This window comes from Carassius carassius, chromosome 5 (genome assembly GCF_963082965.1).
Source record: "Carassius carassius chromosome 5, fCarCar2.1, whole genome shotgun sequence".
Classification (NCBI taxonomy): domain Eukaryota; kingdom Metazoa; phylum Chordata; class Actinopteri; order Cypriniformes; family Cyprinidae; genus Carassius; species Carassius carassius.
Window position 1 is genome coordinate 5,710,690 of NC_081759.1, and position 23,469 is coordinate 5,734,158.

Here is a 23,469-nt window from a genome sequence, read left to right on the forward strand (position 1 = left end):
GAGCCGTGACTGTTTCCTACACATACAGGTTATTTTTCAGCGACAGGAAACCGGGACGTCGGGTCACAGTGTGTGTGTGTGTGTTATGGTTTATGGGGACACATATGTCTATAATGACATGGGTATTTGTTTCAGTGTAGTGACGCACATTCGCAAATTTTTCAAATCATGTACACGTCAATGAATTGCACTGGGCCTTGTTCGTTAGTAGTTGTGTGTGTGTGGGACGTGCGAAAATGAAGTCTGAAAAAATCCAAATGAACCGAACAAGATCGACTCGAACTAGACGTCAATTAATGCACGCGTGTCACCTGATCCACATATGCATGGATTCCTTTTTGCATGAGCAATTTATGATATATTAATGCAGAACATAATATATATATTTTTTTTTTGCAAACATGTCTGTATATGTACAAATCGCTGCACAATCATTTAATCCCGAATCAAATTCAATGGCATTTGTTTGTGGTTCGTAAGATACATGTATAAAATTGATGTAGTACATTGATATTTTTGCGTGCATCTATTAATCATTTTGAGTCTAATTTCATCCCATAGACAATCAATGCATCTCAAGGATTTTTCATTGTTAGGTCTTGTTATCTGGTGAACTTAACAAATAGTAACAAATGGAACCTTTATTTAAAATGATACAGATTTTTTATTTTTTTAAGAAAAAAAAGAAAGAAACCCACAAATCTTCTACTATTCTATAAGCAGCTGTGGCTATGGTCTTATTGACGTGTACGTGACTAACATAAGGAGCAGGGGTTTCGAGGAATGTGTGGGGTACAGGTAAGATTTGTCCCAGTGAAGCGTATTCCACAGGTGCACATCACCAGATATGTATCAGTATAGAATACATGCACACAATGATTATGTGATACATAGTGTTTGGATAATAATAAAAAAAACACCTTATTAATTATATGTACCTTAGTAGCGAATACCTAGCAATTACAAGACCAGCATAGGAACTGATGTCACACAAAACTATTCCTAACTCATACGGTAGGTGTTGAATAATTCTGTTAATTAAAAAGGCATAAAAAAAATATTATTTTATGCAAGTAAGTATATTTTATTTATAGAACACATTTAAATTCAGCTTACGCTGACAAAGTGCTGTACTAAAAAAATTTCTACAATAAAATATAAAAAAAAAAAATGACAGTAATAATAAAGTTAATAGTCAGGAAAGGCTATAGAGGGAACACTCTAAATGTCAGGTGCCAACTGATTCCATAACTGTGGAGCACCAACTACAAAGGCGCTGCCACCTTTTAATTTAAAATATGATCGTGGGACAGGTAAGAGAGCTTTACTAGGAGACCTAAGGGACTTTGGAGCCGAATTCAAATGAATAAAATCAGAAATGTAAGATGGAGCACAGAAATTAAAAGAAATGTTATATTTCCTAATGATATTACCGAGTGGAAGCATGTACAGATTAAAGAGTAGTGGCCCCAAAATAGACCCCTGAGGAACCCCACAAGAGATTGAGAAAGATGAGAATGCATTTTTACATGGGAATTAATTTAATACAAATTACTTCTGCATCTCAGAATTGTATATTTTACATTTTTTTTATTTTTGATAACTTTTAATTGTATATTTTGTTATAATCATAATAAAGTCATAAATTAATTGAGCATAAAAATAAACATTAGTCCTATTGCGATCAATTTTCCTGTTAAGGAATGATCAGGACTCAAAATAAAGTTTTTTTTTTTCTGGGATTGTAAAGTCATGGTGATTACCTTCCAGTTTGTCTTCACCATGCGCTGTTGCGGCGGTCACTAGTGTGCTCTTCCAGCAGGGGGAGCCAGAGATACTTGCCGAATTGTGATAACCTTCCTCCAGGCACAATCTATGCTACAGGACCTCATCCTCAGCCAGCACCTTCCAGCAATTAGACACCTGGAAAAATCTAGCTTGTTGACAAGTGAGGTGAAGGTGGGTAAATTATGTAAAAAATTCTGGGCCTAGTATCGTTACAATTTCCAATATAAGCACAATTTAAAAAAAAAGAGCAATGTTGTTGAAGTTGCAGCAGTTGAAATATAAAAATAAACTTAAATGTACTTAATATCTATTAAAACAAAAATAGAGGATCTTCGTAATAAAATGTATTTAAAATAAATAAATAAATAAAATGTTAATATTTTATGAGAAAACTATGTCTAATGTAGTATCTGTTTCATTTTTGGAATGTCAGGAAATTTTAAAACTTGCAATTCCCAAATGGTCTTTTAAAATGGTTTTAATTAAAAAATATATCAAATATGTTATTGTATTTTTGTAATAACTAATATTATTAATAATAATAAAAAATAAACTATGCATAGAAAAGTAAACCCGTTTTAAATTATACCAATATTCATATGTGAGAATCCAAGAATAGAATGCAAAAGATTACAATTTATATTTATGCACTTTTAATGCACATTATATACACTGCTTATGATGTCTAAAATGTCACATGTAGAATAATAATGAAAAGAAAAATGTAAAATTGATGTAGGCTTTAAAAATGCATGAGAAATTTATTTTAGAAACATTATTTTAGATTTTACTACGCATTTACTATTTTCCTGCTTAATTGTGTTCTAATAGTGTGCACCACAAATGCTGCCTAGTTAGGCACCTCAGTAGGGTTTGAGACGCAGCTAATGTTTACAAATGTTTCAAAATCTCATCAACAGAGTGTCAACCAACGCAAGCATTCCAGATCTCAGGAATGTCTGTAAAACTGCGCGACCACCCTCTCGTTGCAGGAAAGACAAAGCGCGTGATGCGAGAGAACAGGACAGTGAAGAGTTAACCATTACCGCTGTCTTTGGGGAGATGGTGATGTAAACCCTAAACCATGTGACACTTTAATAAATTCATAGCGCCGACAGAAACAAACACACACTGTTCGATCGGCAGCCGAACAAAACAGCATTCTCCACATCTAAGCAAAGATTGCAGAGGGGGAAGAGTCCAGCTAGAGCGCGCCCAGAGAGAGGAGAGGATGTGCTGTCTGCCGGTCGAGCAGACTTTAGACGCGCTCGGAGATCACGTTTGCGCGCACCGACTGCGCTGGATCGGAGACCAGCTGGAGAAGAGATGGGCTGCAAACGACAAAAGCGCCGACGGTGGAAGACGAAGCGGCGGGGAAAGCATCATCAAAAGCTTCCACATAGTGTGCACAGTCATTCAAGTAACGCTTCTGGTGTTTTTAGTCAAAAAGCGACACCTCTAGGTGAGACGAGGCTCTGCTGATCTACCTTAGCAGCAGCAACAGGTAAGAATGAGCTCAAGCACACAAGATAACGGGACATTTATATTGATATATGTGCAGAAATACTGTGTTTATGCGAAACATATATTACCTTGAAGTAAAACTGATTAAATGGGTTAATAGCAATAATAATAATGTGTATTTTGTAAGTTGTCAAACTACTTGTAAAAAGGAAGTACAGTTGAATATGAATATGTAAAAACTTATATTTAGTTTTCAGAAATGCACATATTGTATCAATGATACAGACTCCTCTCTTTAATGTAACTATAATAGATTCTGAAAGAAGTAAACCCTTGCAAATGTAAATAAATGAAGCAAAAACTGTTTATAAAGCTATTTGGGATATTTTATATATTGTGGAAAGCACGACATTGCTCAATCCTTCATAAATCAATTATTTATTAAAAATACACATTAAACTAGAAGTTAAACCTTTGCCTGAGTTGTAATTAAAATGCAACTTTGCAATAATTAAAAGATGTATTTTTAAATAATAATGCCAACATATTAAATCTACACAATAGTGTGCATTACATATATTTTTGTATTAATTAATTTTGGTTGATAATAAAAAATAATAATAATTGAACCCAATACTTTTTGTTATTTTATATTAAATAGAACAATAATAAAATATAAATATATTGTTAAAATAAAATATAAATATATTATTAAATATAAATAATAACAATATATTTAATATTAAATTACTGAATGTAGTGCACTTTTGCCTGTTTTGGTACATTATGCAATCTCAGCTTAATTCCCATTTTTTCCTCTTTTAGATGAATCTTTGGATTCTCCTGGGATGATCCGCTCCAGATTTAGCGGAGAGGAGAAGGTGCCGGTCACGTCTGCACTCTGTAGAAACTTGCCATGCAAACAGTGGGTCGATGTTTTCTCATCCATGTAGATCACAACATTTACAGTAGTGTTGTAACGGAAACACCAGATACATCTGTGCTGTACATTCCCAGCGTGCTGATCACTTTTCATAACGACCAATGCTTCATCCCGAAGTCTTCTCGATTACCGAAACACTGCGAGCCGATCTCATTTGGTACACATTTACTCGGTTAGAGGTCTTAAGGTCAGTGCAGACAAACCCAGCATTGTCTCCTGGGAAACCTTTCAAAATAAAAGTCTGATGTCATTGTCCCTTGGCGTCTGCAAGGACATTTTTCTACCACTATGACAATAGGAGCCTTGCCTCAACTGCGATGAGCTTACAGTTGAGTTTTAGTCATTGTTGGTAAAAGTTGAGAGGGTGCTTTAGATAAGCAAAAGCTGATTAAAACACGATCAATCGAGGTCAGTCTTCAGAGGAGAGCTACCAAAAACACTGCTACCAAAACCTGTCCTCTGCATGATGCACTGTAAGATTTAGTTATAAGCTACTGTAAGTGACTATGCCATTCACTATCTGAGCTGTGACTTTGTTTTGTTTTTGTTGTTTTTATGAGATATTTATTACTTCTTATGTTCTGAACACTGTACTCTTCTCAATGAAAAACTTATTTATACTGTAGAATGATTTGAAGTGTATTTGAACTTGAAGACAAATCATTTTTTAGACTTTTTATAAAGGGCTTCTTGCTTGATTGTTTGTGTCAGTGTTAATACAGAAATGTGACATGAATGAGATTTAACGCAAAATGTGACTCAAAGGGCATGCTACTGATGTTTACATAAGCTACAATCTTTTACTACTATGTGTTTTAAACATGTTTTACCTCCGCTATTTTGATATTGTGATTTTTGTCATTTATGGAAATAAAAGGGTTTAAATATATACACAGAGAAGTCTTTTAAATGGCATTATGAAAAAAAAAAAGAGCCCAAGAAATGGCATTCAAAAAGAACTTATTCTGTGTTATTAATGTCATTATTTATTCACCATCAAATGTTTTGAACATATTACTGTTGTCACAGTTTTTAAAAGCAATAAACCAATGAGAAGATTATAATGGTGATTTTACCACAGTTAACAGGGCTTACTAGTAAATTTGCCGTAATCGAGTTGGTTATTTTTGCTTTAATAAACATTAATTTAGACCTTTACAAAAATTTATAAAACTGACTCCAGATTAAAGAAACAGAAAATTTGCTGAAAATGTACTCACCCTCAGGCCATCCAAGATATAGTTGAGTTTGTTTCTTCATCAGAGCAGATTTGGAGAAATGTAGCATTACATCACTTAATCACCAATGGATCCTCTGCAGTGAATGGGTGCCGTCAGAATGAGAATCCAAACAGCTGATAAACACATCCCAATACTCCACAAGTAATCCACACCACTCCAGTCCAATAATTATCAATTTGTCAAGTGAAAAGCTGCATGTTTGTTAGAAACAAATCCATTATTAGGTGTTTTTACTTTAAACCATTGCTTCTGGCCTAAGATAAGTCCATGAAAGTAACACTTCCTCCAATATATATATATATATATATATATATATATATATATATATCAAAACATTTTGATGGAATTTGTTTCAACCATTCACCCCATGTTAACTCAGGTACTGAAGTCATGTGGATTATTGCGATGTTTTTTTCCAGTTGTTTGGACTCTCATTCTGACGGCACCCATTCACTGCAGAGGATCCATTGGTGAGCAAGGCATATAATGCTACATTTCTCCAAATCTGTTCTGATGAACTATTTCTTTAAGTTTAATAGCTTGAATAAACAAACATAAAAGTGTCACAAAACAGTCGATTATCATGCTCAATTAGTTTTATGTGTTGAAAAGCAGGTATAAGAAGACAAAAAACTCTTATCTCTGTTATCAGACATAATGTTATGGTGCAATTGTACAATATATTCAACAATGTAACATACTTTCATACTTCCCTTTCTACATTACATTACAAACAGGAACATTTTATGCACGGTAAACAAGTTTAATCTGATTCTAGTGGACCTGAAAACCTTCAGCATTCAGCTGGGTCTCCATTCAGTAGATCTGAAAGTGTGCCGACGTTGTTCCATCCTTCCAGTTGCGTGGAGTTTCCACCACAGTTGAGCGACACAACGGACACGTCCTCTCCCGGTCAAACCACAGGCATAAACACTCCTCACAGAACACATGCTGCAGAAAGACATTTACACACACAATAATGTTTAAACGGCATCCTACGATGCAACTCGTGACGTCGAGAGTGTGCAAATCTGGGGTGGAATTATTCCAAGAATTCCATTAGTGGTATTTAATCGTTTGGTTAGTGGAATCAATTGAAAATGTCAGCTAAATGACTACTGTTATCATTTATATCTGGGTCATTGTGGTCTGAGGCTAATGTGCTGAATCACATCCTGTTTTATTTGATAGTTTAAAGGTCTTGTACCTGACAGAGCAGTGCGATTGGCTCTCTGAACTCAGACTGGCAGATCGCACACACATCCCCGGCCTCACTGCACTGCTGAGCACTGGCTCTCGTTCCGTAACTCTGTCAAAGACGTGCATTCGTTTGAGCAAAAATACAGGAAAAACAGAAACATTCTTATTACATTTAAATATATTTTAAAATGCAAGTTCCATGATGCAAAGCTGAATTTTCAGCATCATTACTCCAGTCTTCAGTGTCACATGATCATTCAGAAATCATATATATATATATACAGGGCTTGATATGAACTTTTTTGCTCACTAGCCAATGTGGCTAGTGGTTTTCCAAAGTTACTAGCCATACAGCATTTTTACTAGCCACATTTTTGTTGTTGTGAAATTAACTAATAAAAGTTGAATACGACGTGCTAATATTTACTTGAACTAGATTTACAACTCTTTTAAATGTAAAACCACTGTACAAACCCAAATCAAGACTACATAAATGTATAACAATACAGGTCATTATCATTAGCTCTGATAAGGTTGTGTGTAAAGCTCCTTTTTTTAAATAAAACCATGTATTAAAATAAAGACATAAAAAAGTTATATCTTATTGCATAATAAGAGTGGTGCATGGATGTAGAAGATTAATAAAAAAGATAAAAAACTAAACTGAAAAAAAAAACTTTAGCATTAGAAACACTGTCTGTTTAATCAGAATCAGACTCAGAATTACTTCACTGAACCACACTGGGAATTCTTTGTTATACAAGTTGCAATGGAAAGTAAGTCAGTCTCAAAACCTCACGAAAACTGCATGCCATGGTTCGGACAAAGATGCTTTAATCTTCATAAAAATTTGAGGGGAACGTTCCTCTCATCATAAAGAACACATTTCAGTTTGTGTCATTTTTGTGCTTAGGCCCTAATAATGACTACTGGTTAGGTTGCAACCCTCTATGGACACCTTGGCAATTGAATCGCCATTGGCTAGTAAATACTTTAGTTTACTCGCCAGACTGAGAGATATATATATATATAATGGCGCAGTTTTTTTTAAATACACTTTTAACATCAGTCAATCAAGCTTTATAATAATCAAGTATTATTTAATATAACTTAAGCAATTAGAAATAAATTTGATAACCGTGTTTGAATGCATATTAATCATTTTAACTGAACATTTTAACTTGAGAGGTGGTTGTTTTTCTGTCATTCAGTGTTTGTTGGGAAAAACTTACTGAAAAATACTGATAGGATAATAATGATACGGATTTTAATAATAAGAACAATAAAACACACTAAGGATTACTAAGGATTAATGAGCTGCTGGATTCATGAATATTAATCAGGTTTTGTGCGTTCACTTGAACTGATTTGCTGAAATCAAAACAGGGACCATAATAGGTGAGCGCCAGCCAATGAGACTGCCGTTTGCGCATTAACTCCACCCACTACCGGAAAACCCAGCTGTTCTTAAAAGCTGAAGACTTCCATAGGAACGCTGTTACATTGACAGGAAGATACAACAAAGAATATTGTTAAAATGTAGCGAATCAATTCACATCACACTCTCTCTCTCTCTCTCTCTCTCTCTCTCTCGGTGTCAGCGTGTGTGTGAGAGAAAGCGACAGCGATTTGTGAGGCTTCACACTAGAGTTTACGGTACATCAAATACAGGTGCGCTGGTCAGAGTGAAACTCTGAAACTCTCAGCAGTCAAGAGTGTTCGCGAGTGAACATATATATATGTGCTAAACTTATACTTAGCCTCCAACTCACACATTGGCAATTATTCAACCCGCCAAAGTGGCTAGTTGGAGTCACTGTGTTACCCGATACGAGGGTAACACACCCGCATTTGGTGGGTTTTAATGTCAAGCCCTGTATATATATACTGTATATATATATATATATATATATATATATATATATATATATATACAATTTTTTAAAGGCTATTATTTCAATAATATTTTAGAATATTTACTTTAACAATGTCTAGGAGAACACAGCACTCACCTGTGAGCTACAGAGAATGGCGAATGCTTTCCGAATGCCAGATATTCTTCCACACAAATCAAATGACTGGAAAAGAACAAAATAGCAAATTTAACACCACACACACACACACACACACACACACACACACACACACACACACACACACAAAAGATTACTTAAATAATGAGCTTTGAAAAAACACATTTTGAAAGGCTCTAAAGTGCAAATTTATCTAACTTTTGTTTTAAAGTACTAAAAAAATGCTCTAACAAAAAAAAAAAGGATTTAAAAAAAAAAACACAACTCATCATTTATGGAAGATATACAATCAGATTGGCTACCTTACAAAGACTGTAGATGATAATCAGTGTTGCCCCGAGGAAGTAGCTGCTGGATGGATCTTCGCCCATGATGTACTTGTACCACAGCTGGATGGGAACCAAAGCTCTGAAGAGTTGACTCAGCTCCTCTATGAGCAGATAAAACTTCCCCTGCAAATTCACACACAGATACCGATCTACATCCAAACCTCTCAACTCAACGGTTGATCAGAGGCTCCAGTCTGATATGAAAGAATTCTTCTGCAGTGGTAGAGCAGCTCAGACATCAGATGTTCTCCAGAAAGGTTAAAAAGATTCAAATCAACCAAAGGAGCCATTATCAAGATGAGTGATTCTATAATTGCCATCTCTAATCACTGTGCAGTGATATGCAAAGCACTCTCACTGCAATTTTAGCGAGTTTCGAACAATCAGGACTATCGGAACCAGATCTGTTCAGTAATAATAATTGAAAAAATATATATATAATTATAATATATGCTTTATTAGTATTATTATTAGTATTATTATCCAAAAGGTTTAGTAAATCATACAGGATTCTTCTTCATACAGAATTTTCAGGATTCTTTTGATGAATAGAAAGATCCAAAGATCAGCATGTATCTGAAATACACAAAAAAGCCTATAAATAAATAAATTGAAATCACAGGAATCAATTACATTTTAAAATATATTCAAATGGAAAACAGTTATTTTAAATAGTATAAATATTTCAAAATTGTACTGTTTTTGCTTTACTTTGGATCAACAATTTTGAAGAAAAAACAATTTGTAAATGTTACTGTTCACAAACCTTTGACTGGTAGTGTATATATTTCAATAATTCTGATTCTAATCAGCTGTTTTCAACATAATAATAATAATGATAAATGTCTTTTGAGCAGCAAATCAGAATATTAGAATGATACAAAATCAATGATACAACAATACAAAAAATTCAGCTATAAATTTCATTTAAAAAATACATTCAAATAGAAAAGCAATGTAGAGCACTGCATAAATCAGCTAGCATAGTAATATAACAAAAAGAATACTAATTATAATACTCATTATCTTATTATCTTAACTACATGTTTCTAAAATCAAATTTTACTCTAATGTTTGTAAGACTTCCGGCTATGACAGCAAACTGTTTAACAATATCTTTACAAACGGAGCGATAATCAAGCGCCAGCATGAGATGACAGCACTGAAAAAATCCACACATCCTTCCTGTAGCTGCATTTGATCAAGATCCAGGTCTCGTCTCATCTGTTCGTTCATTAACTGTGAACATCTTACCCTCAAGCTTTAAAGATGCTGTGACATGGAGTCGGGGGGGTATGGGGTGTTCTTCTACCGAAATATGGCCACAGTCCAGCGCTCTGCGCTCTCCTGGCAGTTTCAACACATGGCAAACAAAACTGGCAGAAACGTAATACACCTGCTACCCACATAAAATTTAACAAGCCCACCCTTCCCAAATCCTAATCAGAACATTAGAAAAGTAGCGGGATAGCTGTAAAACTCATCTAATTTCAGTGTCAATGAGCAAAACTTGACGCTTTCTCTGCATCTACACCCATAGAGAACAACACAACAAAACTAGAATGCTTCAGATAGAACCAGCAAAGCTCCGTGCTTGAAGCACAAACAAAATATCAAGACATAAACAGGCCCAAAAAAATCCACCAGATATTTAAAACACCTCTTTTTTAACAGTTATCTAAAATGATACAGTATTTCAGAATATTCTATTCTCGGCTTCTTTAGTTGGGGTTGGCTCCTCTGCAGACGCCACGGTGACCTGTAGCTGTCAGATTATGCTTTAGCTGTCTCAGAGTCGAGTGTGGATGAAAGTGTGGCTCATATGAAGCGGGTTTTGATCAAACCTCAGCTCTGAAAACACTGAACATGAAGGAACCAACAACTATGAAACTTGAATCATCTCCTGTGATGCTGAACAGTAAAGAGCTGTATAATCCAACACAGGGAGCAGACAATTATCAAAAAACTATTCAGGCACAGCATTTGTTGTGTTATCATATTTATAGTTATTTATAAGCAATGGATGTATTATTACAATTAAATCAACATCTATAATTGTTTACGTTTAAGATTTATTTTGGCTAATAATTTTTTTTTTTGCTTGGTTAAGATAAAATAAGCGAAGAAGGAAAAACGAAACTGTTGCAAATATGACATCGACCACCTAGCAACTACTCAGAACACCCTAGCAACCAATGAAAAAACAGTTAAAGGACGATCTTTTTTTAGTTTTTAAGAAATACAAATTTTATAGAAAAAAATGTTTAGATATTTCAAATAAATTATGTTCTTTTTACTTTATGTTCATCCAAAAATCCTGAAAAAAAGTATCACAGTTTCCACAAAAATATTAAACAGCACAGCACTGATAATTCTAAGAAATCAGTACATCAAAACAAGTTCTGACACTGAAAATTCACACTTTAAAATATACTGAAATATACAACTGTAATAGCATTTTACAATATTTCAGTTTTTTACAGTCTTTTTGATCAAATCACTGGAGCCTTCAAAAATGTTGAAAAATCTTTCTGACCCCAAACACTTATTAATAATAGATTGAATGTATTATTAAGGTCTGTGTATCTCAGTTTGGTCAGTTCTAAATAACTAATCCTGATGAATGTCTTGTAATCAGCCACATCAAGTGCTGATGCCTCACACTAGTCACAGCACAGGATGCATAATGACTTGTTGGACTCCACCTGACAGCGATTAATCACCCTGCTGGGGAGCTTGCTAGATGACTGACGGAGATCTGTAACCTCCGAACGCAAGCAATTCATCTTAGCAAGAGTCCCTGCAGCCAAACTGGAGCTGGAATCCATCCAACTACTGAAAAGTTGGGCCAACTGCATCATGGGGGAGCGACACACTTACTCTTAGAATTAACAGCCGTGTCCGTGATTTCAAAACAACAATGAAGAAAACAATTATCGAACGCACGAGGCGGTCCTCGGGGTGGGAAACGGTTTAATTTATCGAAAGGCAACATAAGACGTTTTAAAACTTTTTTTTGCATCTGTTTCTCGTATGGGAGGCTTGGGTTTGAATCTGACGCTCATTCCCCAACTATTCTCTCCATCAGTTTCAATTCACAAAATAATGCATTCAAGTCATCACGATAGTATTTATACAGTTTTCTTTCAGTTCAGAATTTAGAGCATGTAAATTAAAAAAATAACGGCAGAAGCTAACTATTATTGGCCATAATCAAGTTTTATGAAGAAACGATATCAAGCTTCGCAGAAAATAATACTCAATTATTAATATTCATATATGATTAATATAATATATATATATGTGTGTGTGTGTGTAATATAATATACAATAAAATATTTATGTATGTATGTATGTATGTATATATATATATATATATATATATATATATATATATATATATATACACACACACAAACTAATTTCCTGAATAAACTACAGAAGGCACCACTTGTTCTTCACTAAACAAAAATAAAAATAGATAAAACTGAATTTAAAAAAAGGTTACATTTAATTTATTAACACTTAAAAATGTGCTACAAGTGAAAAAGTGTGAAAAAAATATAAAATGGCATCTTGAGTGTTTTATAATTTATCATTTATTTATAATTATAATATAAATGACTTTAATCTTAATATTTTAAAAGAATTTTCAGCATCTTTACTCCAGTCTTCAGTGTTGCATGATCCTTCAGAAATCATTCTAATATGCTGATTTACTGCTCAAGAAATTGAAATTGTAATACTTTTTTTCAGGATTCTTTTATTTTTTTTATTATTATTTTATTTTTTTTGTACAATTATAATTTTCTTGCATCATTTCCTGAATAAAAGCATTAATTTCTTTCAAATATAAATTCAAACATTTCAATGGTAATAATATGCTAAATTTCATGCATATCAGATATAAGCATACCATTATTAGAAACAGAATTACAACTGGACTATTTTGCCAACAGTAAAGTTCAAATAAAATGAATGATAATTTCCTATGTGTCTATATTGTTAGTAGTCAACAAGGCAGTTCGCTAGTTTTCTCAGTCCTCATATCCGTATGCACTGAAGTGTTGTGGACAGTGTGTGTTCATACCCACATGCACAGGCTTGCTGCTGCGATTATGCAAGTGTTTATAATGACATGTATGGATGCACGTGTATGTGTTGTGTCTTTGTAGCTGTGTTGATGCTGGACTTGGAAAGTCAGCGGAAAGCCTGACACATTGACCATGACATCAGTGCCTGAAAGTGTGCCACATGGGCATGATACAAGATTAGGAAAGTGTGTATTCGCTTTCAGGGGGTGGATATGGAGATGACTGAGGGTAAGTTCCAGGAACAGAGCATCAGAGGAACAGAAACTGTGTGCAAGTCAGACTATCCTGGCGGCTGCAGATGCAAAGTGTGTGTTTGAGTCAAACAAATGGTCCGGAGGGGTTGCATACATTTGATTCTTCAATATCACAGAGTGTGATGTGTTTACAGAGTGGCTCCTGCTGTAAAAGACTCATACTGTCACTCCAATGAATGTGTGATTGTGTAAGAACGTGTGTGTGTGTTGCTTAGAGAGGTGACCTCATCCTAGCCCCAGTGGACCAATGAGCTCACACACTGTCTTCCAAGCAGCCAACCACGCAATGCATGGAGACACGGCGTTGTTAGGTTGAACAGGTGCCTTGGAACAGACCTGGGATTTCCTCCCTGGTCACAATCTCTCATCGAGCCATAAAAGGACTGATTTAAAATAATGCATTTCAAACATATAGAAGAAGGAAACATCCACCAAACAGAACTGACATGATTAATTTCCACAAAACTAAAGGTTTTTGCAGTAGTCTGTATCTGTAATGTCAATTGACTGGAGTATGTTTTACAAGAAAGTACTATTTCAGTTTTTCTAGTTATTACGTAAAAATTATTTCACAGGAAATCGTACACCAATTTTTTTTGTGTCAAAAAATGATGTATCGGTTGACCAATATACTGAATGACTGTACTTTCTGACATGGAACACTAAAGCAGAAGTTATGTAAAACATGGAGCGTTGTCATCTTACCCTGGACTTGAAAGCGAGGATCATTTTAGGCAGGAACAGTATGAGACATTTGAGCTCGATGGTGAAATATTTCAGCACAAAATCTGTTATTCCAACAGCCCAGATCAGGTCAAAGAAATCAAAACTGTTGATGTTTGGCTTTACAAAAATAAGGCTGGGGGGAAAATACACATATTATTTTATTATAGCCATTTACTATACAAATTTGTAAACACAAATGACATAAATTTGCAATATACACTTGTAATATTAATTTACAATACATTACTGTTCAAAAGTTTATTTTGAAAGAAATGAATATATATATATATATATATATATATATATATATATATATATATATATATATATATATATATATATATAAATCAAAGATGCATTGAATTTAAAATAAATGCTTCTGTTTAATGAAAGAATTTAGCACAACTGTTTTCAGTAATTGATCATCACAGGAAATGTTTCCTGAGCAACAAATCAGCATTTTAGAATGATTTCTGAAGAATCATGCGACACTCAAGACTTACAATTTTAGATAGTTCACATAGAACACAGTTCCTTTAAATTGTAAAACGATTTCACAATATCACTCTTTTTCTGTACTTTGATCAACTACATGCAGTCTTGGAGAGCATAAGAAACTTATTTCAAAAACATCTGAAAAGACATCCAACTTTTGAACGGTAGTGTATATGAAATAATAATAATAAAATAAAAAAACAGAAAAATGAAAACCAGTGAATATTTTAATTCAGGAGATGATTCAAATATGTATAACGAAAAATGATGGGAAACTAAATACTCACAAATGATGATAAACACAAACATGAAATGAGAGATCACTCTGCAAAATGACAACATGGAGTAAATGAAATTTTTAACAACAACAACAATGTCCATATGATATCCAAGATAACATAAAAGCAGATGGAGGTTTGATACATGTAATCAGTAGTGATGATGAGTCTGAATCTAATGAATGGGACTGTACCTGTTGTGAAGTTCCTCTGCACTGAATGTGTAATACACATACACAATGTTGCCGGCGAGAAAGATCATAATCCAGAGAGTGGTAAACACAGACCTCTCCTCCTGAAAATACATCCATGCACAATGAGACATCTCACAATGTTTAAACAGTACTAAAACATATATGTCATGCATATTAAACAGAATCTCACCCGCAATGCCACCTGATGCTTCAGCGTTGAGTTAGCAAAGGCAAATGTGCTGATCATACCAACGCAAACTGCGATTCCTGCGAAATACAAGAAGAATCATATTTCAGCACGTTGCATTTCACATATCTCCTGAAAAGACTCTGAACATTAACATTATTATAATATCCATTCCAACATAATGAAAACCCCAGTGGCTTTACATTGCACGTCATCTCTCATACAGAAAAAAAAAACAATCTCAGTGTTAACAGCTGTGATTTTGACTCATGCATTCAAGAACAAAGGCTGCTCATTATATATTGACCCTACCAAGCTTGTGCTGAAAGCAGACTTTAGCGAGGAGAATGAGGATAAAAGGGAATCCTCTCTGAAGCCATGTGACCACGGCCTTGAGCTCAGAAAGCGCAGGAGCTGGTGTAGAGGCATCATCACCTGGAAACAGGCAGTGATGAGAGACGTTTCAGGTTTTATTGATAAATGCTGAGATATATATATATATATATATATATATACAGGGCTCCAAACAAAAAAATTTAGTAAGGAGCCATTGGCTCCTATAAGAAAAAAACTTAGGTGCCAAATGATTTTTTTTAGGTGCCACAGAATAAACATGTTTTATGCGTTTTATTTAAATTATTTATTTTACATTTTAACTTTTTAATCATACTGACGTGTTTATGTCTCATCTTTTCTTGACTTTATCAGCATTTTAATCCATCTTGTAGATGACCTGGGAATAAGCTAAATGTCTTTTCCAACTTGAAACATACAGTCATGCGTTGTTTATTACACAAAATCTGTACCAATATCATGGACCATAAGCATCACTTGGCCCCTGAGTATAGTTTGGGGTCCTCCTCAATGCATTCTGTAAATGTTGTCATACTCTCTTAAAAATAAAGGTGCTTCATGATACCATAGAAGAACCTTTTTTTCCTGTCTAAATGGTTTCATAAAGAACCTTTAACATTTGAAGACAATAACAGATTATGAAAAGGTCAGAAAGAGATTGTTCTTCAAAGAGCCTTTGACTGAATGATTCTTTGTGGAACCAAAATTATTATGTGAAGAACCTTTTAAGCTCCTTTATTTTTAAGAGTGCATGTCTTTCACACTTTCAGTCTGTTTTTCTTAATTAGTAAAATTAAATTTTATAGGAGGAGTTGAATCATGTAGACAACAGGTTAAGTAAAAATATTAAAATTCAATAGCTCATAAATATAGCAAAATGCTCCTCTTTATAGTTATTTTTATAGCTGACTGATGAGCTTATGGACACCGAAAGGTTACTGAGGTTAATATTACGTTGCAATGTTTACAAGCTTTACACGTTTTCCGCAGTTTGAAAGTGTTGTACTGTAGAATCTCTTATAAAATAGCCTACCTTTTGATGTTAATTCATGTTCATTATGTACTCTAGTAGTAAAGAGCAAGGTATGATAGGTTCACGTGCTGCTTGAACTGAGGCACTACTCGCGATCGCGCCTGCCGCGTTAGGGGCCGTTCACATGTCGCGTCTTTTGCGCGCTCAAGTTCGTTATTTCAAATGTATGCGTGCGTGCTCATATTGGAAGCGACGCGCTCGTTTTTTTCCAGGCGCGCCCGCACCGCATCGAGTTAAAAACATCTCAACTTTTCTGAATCCCGCAAGCGCACCGCAGGTCATGTGACAAGAACCAACCAATCAGCTTTATCCTTTCCAGTACCAACGTTGAAAGCTCAGCGAAGATGAAGGAACAGCTAATCATAGCTGTATATGGATAGCCTTTTTTAAATAAATTTAGTAACAGAGCTACTGCAAGCGATGTTTAGTGCTGCAAAACCATTTATCCTTTGCTGAAATTTATGGAGAGAGCAGGTCACGGCTGCTTAGCAACGGCAGACAGCTCAGGAGCGCAAGAGCCCGAAGGCTTTTGGAAAAAAATCAGAGAGCGGCGCGCCTAGCGTTTTCCACGCGTTTTTAGGCGCGATATGTGAACGGCCCCTTAAAGAGCACCAAAACCTGTATTTATTGTTTGAATTTTATGAATTTGGAATAATTTTAAAGCTGATACTTTGTAAATTAAAAAGTAACAAAGCACAAGGCTTTTTGCGATTACTGGACGGCAAGAGCACTTAAAAAAATGAAGTTCATGCATTAACAGAACACAGCATTGACTAAAATCTTGTTAAGAAGAAGCCTATGATTATAAACGAGAACTGTTAACGATATTACCAATATCCACACAGATGACAGCTTTACCTGTTGTAGTTGGTTCAAGTTATGAACGAAATAGACGCTGTTTTTCTGCACTCTCTCTTCAAGACTCCATCATTTCTCTCTCGCGCGCGTTTATCAGGTGTGTGTCAGCGCTACTGCGCGGCAGATGAGGACTGTTTAAAACTCTTTTTGCCACTAATGGCAAATGCGCATTCTCTCAATGCGCGAACATAACAAAAGATGTGAATGCAAAACAATCAGGAAAAAAGGCATTACATGCAATTTTTAAGAGATAGCATGTAAACACATAGGCCTAGTCACCTCAGCAAAAACTTCACTCGCATTTTAATATTTATGGTCGCAAATGCGACCGTTTTAGTCGCAGTTTGGAGCCCTGTATATATATATATATATATATATATATATATATATATATATATATATATATATAATGACTGCATTTAAGACAAATTGTAATATCAACATTAAGTCTGATCCACATTTAAGCTTATTAACACATTTAAGATTTAATTTTGGCATTTTTGATATATGACAGAATAGGAGCAGATAAGAGCCAGGTTTTTATACTGTAGTTCTAATAATAATCTAAAACCATAAAATGCTACTTTCAATAAAATAAATGTTAAATATAATATAATATAATATAATATAATATAATATAATATAATATAATATAATATAATATAATATATAACCCGAATTCCGGAAAAGTTGGGACGTTTTTTAAATTTTAATAAAATGAAAACTAAAGGAATTTAAAATCACATGAGCCAATATTTTATTCACAATAGATAACGTAGCAAATGTTTAAACTGAGAAATTTTACACTTTTATCCACTTAATTAGCTCATTTAAAATTTAATGCCTGCTACAGGTCTCAAAAAAGTTGGCACGGGGGCAACAAATGGCTAAAAAAGCAAGCAGTTTTGAAAAGATTCAGCTGGGAGAACATCTAGTGATTAATTAAGTTAATTGATATCAGGTCTGTAACATGATTAGCTATAAAAGCTTTGTCTTAGAGAAGCAGAGTCTCTCAGAAGTAAAGATGGGCAGAGGCTCTCCAATCTGTGAAAGACTGCGTAAAAAAATTGACGAAAACTTTAAAAACAATGTTCCTCAACGTCAAATTGCAAAGGCTTTGCAAATCTCATCATCTACAGTGCATAACATCATCAAAAGATTCAGAGAAACTGGAGAAATCTCTGTGCGTAAGGGACAAGGCCGGAGACCTTTATTGGATGCCCGTGGTCTTCGGGCTCTCAGACGACACTGCATCACTCATCGGCATGATTGTGTCAATGACATTACTAAATGGGCCCAGGAATACTTTCAGAAACCACTGTCGGTAAACACAATCTGCCGTGCCATCAGCAGATGCCAACTAAAGCTCTATCATGCAAAAAGGAAGCCATATGTGAACATGGTCCAGAAGCGCCGTCGTGTCCTGTGGGCCAAGGCTCATTTAAAATGGACTATTTCAAAGTGGAATAGTGTTTTATGGTCAGACGAGTCCAAATTTGACATTCGTGTTGGAAATCACGGACGCCGTGTCCTCCGGGCTAAAGAGGAGGGAGACCTTCCAGAATGTTATCAGCGTTCAGTTCAAAAGCCAGCATCTCTGATGGTATGGGGGTGCATAAGTGCATACGGTATGGGCAGCTTGCATGTTTTGGAAGGCTCTGTGAATGCTGAAAGGTATATAAAGGTTTTAGAGCAACATATGCTTCCCTCCAAACAACGAAAGGAAGGCCTTGTTTATTTCAGCAGGACAATGCAAAACCACATACTGCAGCTATAACAACAGCATGGCTTCGTCGTAGAAGAGTCCGGGTGCTAACCTGGCCTGCCTGAAGTCCAGATCTTTCACCTATAGAGAACATTTGGCGCATCATTAAACGAAAAATACGTCAAAGATGACCACAAACTCTTCAGCAGCTGGAAATCTATATAAGGCAAGAATGGGACCAAATTCCAACAGCAAAACTCCAGTAACTCATAGCCTCAATGCCCGGACGTCTTCAAACTGTTTTGAAAAGAAAAGGAGATGCTACACCATGGTAAACATGCCCCGTCCCAACTATTTTGAGACCTGTAGCAGAAATCAAAATTGAAATGAGCTCATTTTGTGCATAAAATTGTAAACTTTCTCAGTTTAAACATTTGCTATGTTATCTATGTTCTATTGTGAATAAAATATTGGCTCATGTGATTTGAAAGTCTTTTAGTTTTCATTTTATAAAAATTTAAAAAAACGTCCCAACTTTTCCGGAATTTGGGTTGTAATATAATATAATATAATATAATATAATATAATATAATATAATATAATATAATATAATATAATATAATATAATATAATATAATATAATATAATATAATATAATATAATATAATATAATATAATATAATATAATATAATATAATATAATATAATATAATATAATATAATATAATATAATATAATATAATATAATATAATATAATTTTAATTTCAACTAGATGCCAAGGCAACATTTCTCATTTTAATTTATAATTTAAATTACATTTTATTTATTTAATTTTTTTATGTACTGAAATAACAAAAAAAGTAAATAGACAAAAAAATAAAAATAAAAGAAAACTACTATAATGACAAAAACACAAAACAATATTATTAATTGTTAACTTCAATGAAAATGGAAAATATAAATATATAAATTATGTATACACTGAAAAAAATTAATACTTTTATTTAATGAGTATTTATTAAATGGATCAAAAGTTACAGTAAAGATGTTCATGATGTTTAAAAAAAAATTATTTCAAATAAATACTGTTATTTTAATCTTTCGATTCATGAAAGAATCCTGAAAAAGAATGTATCATGGTTTCCACAAGAACAACGGAATATTTTCAGCATTGATAATAATAAGAAACACAGAGGCTCTTACTTCCGTCATCTCTGCTCCCGTGTCTCTCAGCAGAGGTGGCTGCATGCAGGAGAGAAGAGCGGTGCTGGCCGGAGTGATGATGATGATGGTGGTGATGATGATTGTGCTGAGGAGGGCGAGGGATATAAGGTGGGTTCTCCGTCCGGTGAGAGCCTTCGTCCCTCGATGAGGATGCCATCTGGATGAAGACGTCCGGTGGAGAACCCAGAACCAGCCCCGCAGCCTGGAAGGGAGAGGAGGGCACGTTCCCAGCAGAGACGCCCACCAGACCAGAGAAAAGCTGCTGGGACGGTGTAGGAGAGTCTGGCTTCAGACAGTCAAACACTCCTCCTTCATCAAGACTGCTCTCTGAACCGAGAGTTTGACTCCTGTTCCTTCAATAACAAGAAAGCAGGCTGCATTAACACTACCAGGCATAAAGCACTGGTCTGATATATATATATATATTTATTTATTTTTGAGTTCTGGGCTTCCAATACAGCTCATAACTACATAACATCAAAGAGTAATGTTATGAAATATTACTGAAATTTAAAATAACTGTTTCCTATCTGGCATATTTTTTAAATGTCAGTGTTACATGATACTTTAGAAATCATTCTAATATGCTTCATTTTTATTGGCACTCCATTTTAAAAAATTGTTCTTATTATTATTATCACATGTTGAATACAGTTTTTGCTGCAAAATATTTTTGTGGAAATTGTGATGCATTTCTTTTTAGAATTATTTGATGAAATAAAATTCAAAATAGCAGCATTTGTTTGAAATAGAAATATTTTGTAACTTTATATGGTATATGTCTTTACTGCCATGTCTGTTCAATTTAATATGTCCTAGCTGAATAAAAGTACTAACTACTTTCTTTCTTTTTTTAAATCTTACTTACCATAAACTTTTGAAAGGTAGTGCATCACGGTTTCCACTAAAATATTAAGAAACAAAATCTGTTTCAGCATTGATAGTAAATATGAATTCGCATATTACAGGAAACAGTTCATTTTAAGTGTAATAATATTTTTATGCTTTTGTGATCAAATAAATGCAGCCTTGGTGAGCAACAAGAAACTTTTCAAAACATTGCAAAATCTTAATCATTTCAAACATTTAAACAACTAAGGCTACATAATATGAATTGCTTTGTATCTAATTTCTAACTTCTCATGTTTCCCATGCATTTAGTCACTTCCCCTTTGTCTGTTTGTCATGTTACAGTGACTTAACTGGTGAAGCTGGTTAACTAAGGATGGTTCAGGTTAGAAATCCTAATGCTGAGACCGAATCCTGGTGACCAGATAAATCATTGTTTTAGTAGGATGGGAAAATGGAAACACGTTTAGACCAGATGAGTAAAGTCCAACCTTTCTGGCGGCATGCCTTCAGTGTTGCTGCTGTGGCGTCTCTGCATGGCACCCACTTTATCACCAGGAGTTCCAAAACTGAAACACAGGTTAATGAAAAATATTGTAAAGACTTCAGCCTATCAAAGTATGTACATACAACAATACAAATTCAATTGTAAAAAAGGATATTGTATAAAAGTGTTGTGGCTACTGAAACACATAAAAATAATAGAAAATGTTTAGATTATGAAACTGCAGGAGAGACATATATATATATATATATATAGTTTAGTATAGATGGATATCAAATTACTATATTTTAGCCTATATTTACCATGGTAAAAGTTTATAACCATATAGATAGATAGATAGATAGATAGATAGATATCGTTCTATTGAAAGAAAGAAAGAAAGAAAGAAAGAAAGAAAGAAAGAAAGAAAGAAAGAAAGAAAGGCTACTGTGAAAATTACATTTTCACATATAACATTTTTAGAAGTGAAGAAATAATAACTATTATATTAGGACAAAATTATATTTCTACGTTACTGTAACAAGTCCTGAATGAACACGAGCCTTTGAATGTTGAATTGTGCTGTTTTCGAGTTAAATATCTTAGAAACGAGCAGAATTCTCTTACCTTCACCATAGCTTACAACAGACACGCACAAAAGAATCTTTAACCGCTGTTTTTCGCGATATTTTTTAACAAAGACCTCAGAAATGTCAAGGCATCACTCAGTGATGCAGGCTGTGGAGCGGATGCGAATCCATCTGTTTCCGGAAGTACACAAGGTAGGCAGCCAATCACGACGCGTCGTTGCTCCGCATTTCCGCGTGGAGAGAGAGCTGTTGTTATGCAGCTTGTTTTCTGCAATACTTAATTTTATAAACAATTTACTACCTAAACCAGTAATCTCGTAATATACCTGTGATCGCGAACATTAGAATCGATTAATTAGACTCTCGCCGCGCAAGCTTCAATCGAATTGATAACAGACTGGTTTTGTTTGTTTTGCAGCTCTATCTGTCAGTATGAGACACATGAATGTATAATCTTCATTCTAAGCATTTCATGCATAAAATGGGTTAAATGTTTATAAAACTCACTGTTTGACAACTAACGACAGCAATCGATCTCTATCGGCGGCCTGTGTCGAATAACGGTGGCATATCGTATTCTCCGATCAGCAGATCGCTGCATGTGACAGTGAATGCAGGTGATGCAAGAGATGCTGTGTTGAGTGTATCGGCTGCATCTCTCTGTCTGAGATCAGCAGTGCTGTTTATTTAGCGCCATCGCATCTAACTACCTGGACCTGGTGCACATCCAGAAGAACGCCTCCATGGTGTTCCGCCGGCTCTTGCGCAAGCGCTGGGTTCTGGGGGTCGTGTTCGGATTGTCGCTCATCTACTTTCTCTCCAGCACCCTCAAACAGGTTTGCAGTGATGCTGTTGTGTCCCCACTAGGGATATATATATATATATATATATATATATGTGTGTGTGTGTGTGTGTGTGTGTGTGTGTGTGTGTGTGTAAGTCTCCTATGCTCAACAAGGGTGCATTTGTTTAATAAAAAAAATCCAAACTATTGTCTTTATTGCAATATATTTTACAATATGTAATTTATTCATGTGATGCAAAGCTGAATTTTTAGCATCATCACTCCAGTCTTCAGTGTCACACGATCCTTCAGAAATCATGCTGATTTGCTGTTTTAGTTATTATGGATGATAAATTATTAA

At 34.6% G+C, this 23,469-nt stretch overlaps 1 protein-coding gene across 6 annotated transcripts; it reads right to left on the reverse strand.

Annotated features, from left to right (window-relative positions):
• Nucleotides 1-5,143: 5,143 nt before the first annotated feature.
• On the reverse strand, nt 5,144-23,173 carry LOC132140680 (RING finger and transmembrane domain-containing protein 2-like). Of its 6 annotated transcripts, none has more exons than XM_059549562.1 (12): nt 23,035-23,173; nt 21,742-21,819; nt 21,270-21,305; nt 20,381-20,754; nt 15,539-15,661; nt 15,230-15,306; nt 15,040-15,140; nt 14,052-14,205; nt 8,972-9,121; nt 8,649-8,714; nt 6,644-6,745; nt 5,144-6,387 (listed from the first exon to the last, which is right to left on the reverse strand). In XM_059549562.1, the coding sequence occupies exons 1-12, from the start codon at nt 23,130-23,132 to the stop codon at nt 6,253-6,255; spliced, it is 1,494 nt and encodes a 497-aa protein (XP_059405545.1). In that variant the 5' UTR covers nt 23,133-23,173; the 3' UTR covers nt 5,144-6,252. The 6 variants fall into 6 exon arrangements, with proteins under 6 accessions (XP_059405545.1, XP_059405547.1, XP_059405548.1 ...); XM_059549564.1 differs by having other exon boundaries at nt 22,832-23,058; XM_059549565.1 differs by lacking the exon at nt 23,035-23,173 and adding an exon at nt 22,362-22,646.
• Between the last annotated feature and the right edge of the window lie 296 nt (nt 23,174-23,469).

What these genes read in the sequence shown, in the direction of transcription:
- LOC132140680 (XM_059549562.1), bottom strand. Translation starts at nt 23,132, where the DNA reads ATGAGCGACAATCCGAACACGACCCCCAGAACCCAGCGCTTGCGCAAG. An exon ending in CGGGAGCAGAGATGACGGAA is followed by an intron (nt 15,662 to 20,380) that starts GTAAGAGCCTCT and finishes GCCTGTTTCCAG; the next exon opens with GTGATGATGCCTCTACACCA. An exon ending in CTGCTTTCAGCACAAGCTTG is followed by an intron (nt 15,307 to 15,538) that starts GTAGGGTCAATA and finishes TGTATTTCGCAG; the next exon opens with GAATCGCAGTTTGCGTTGGT.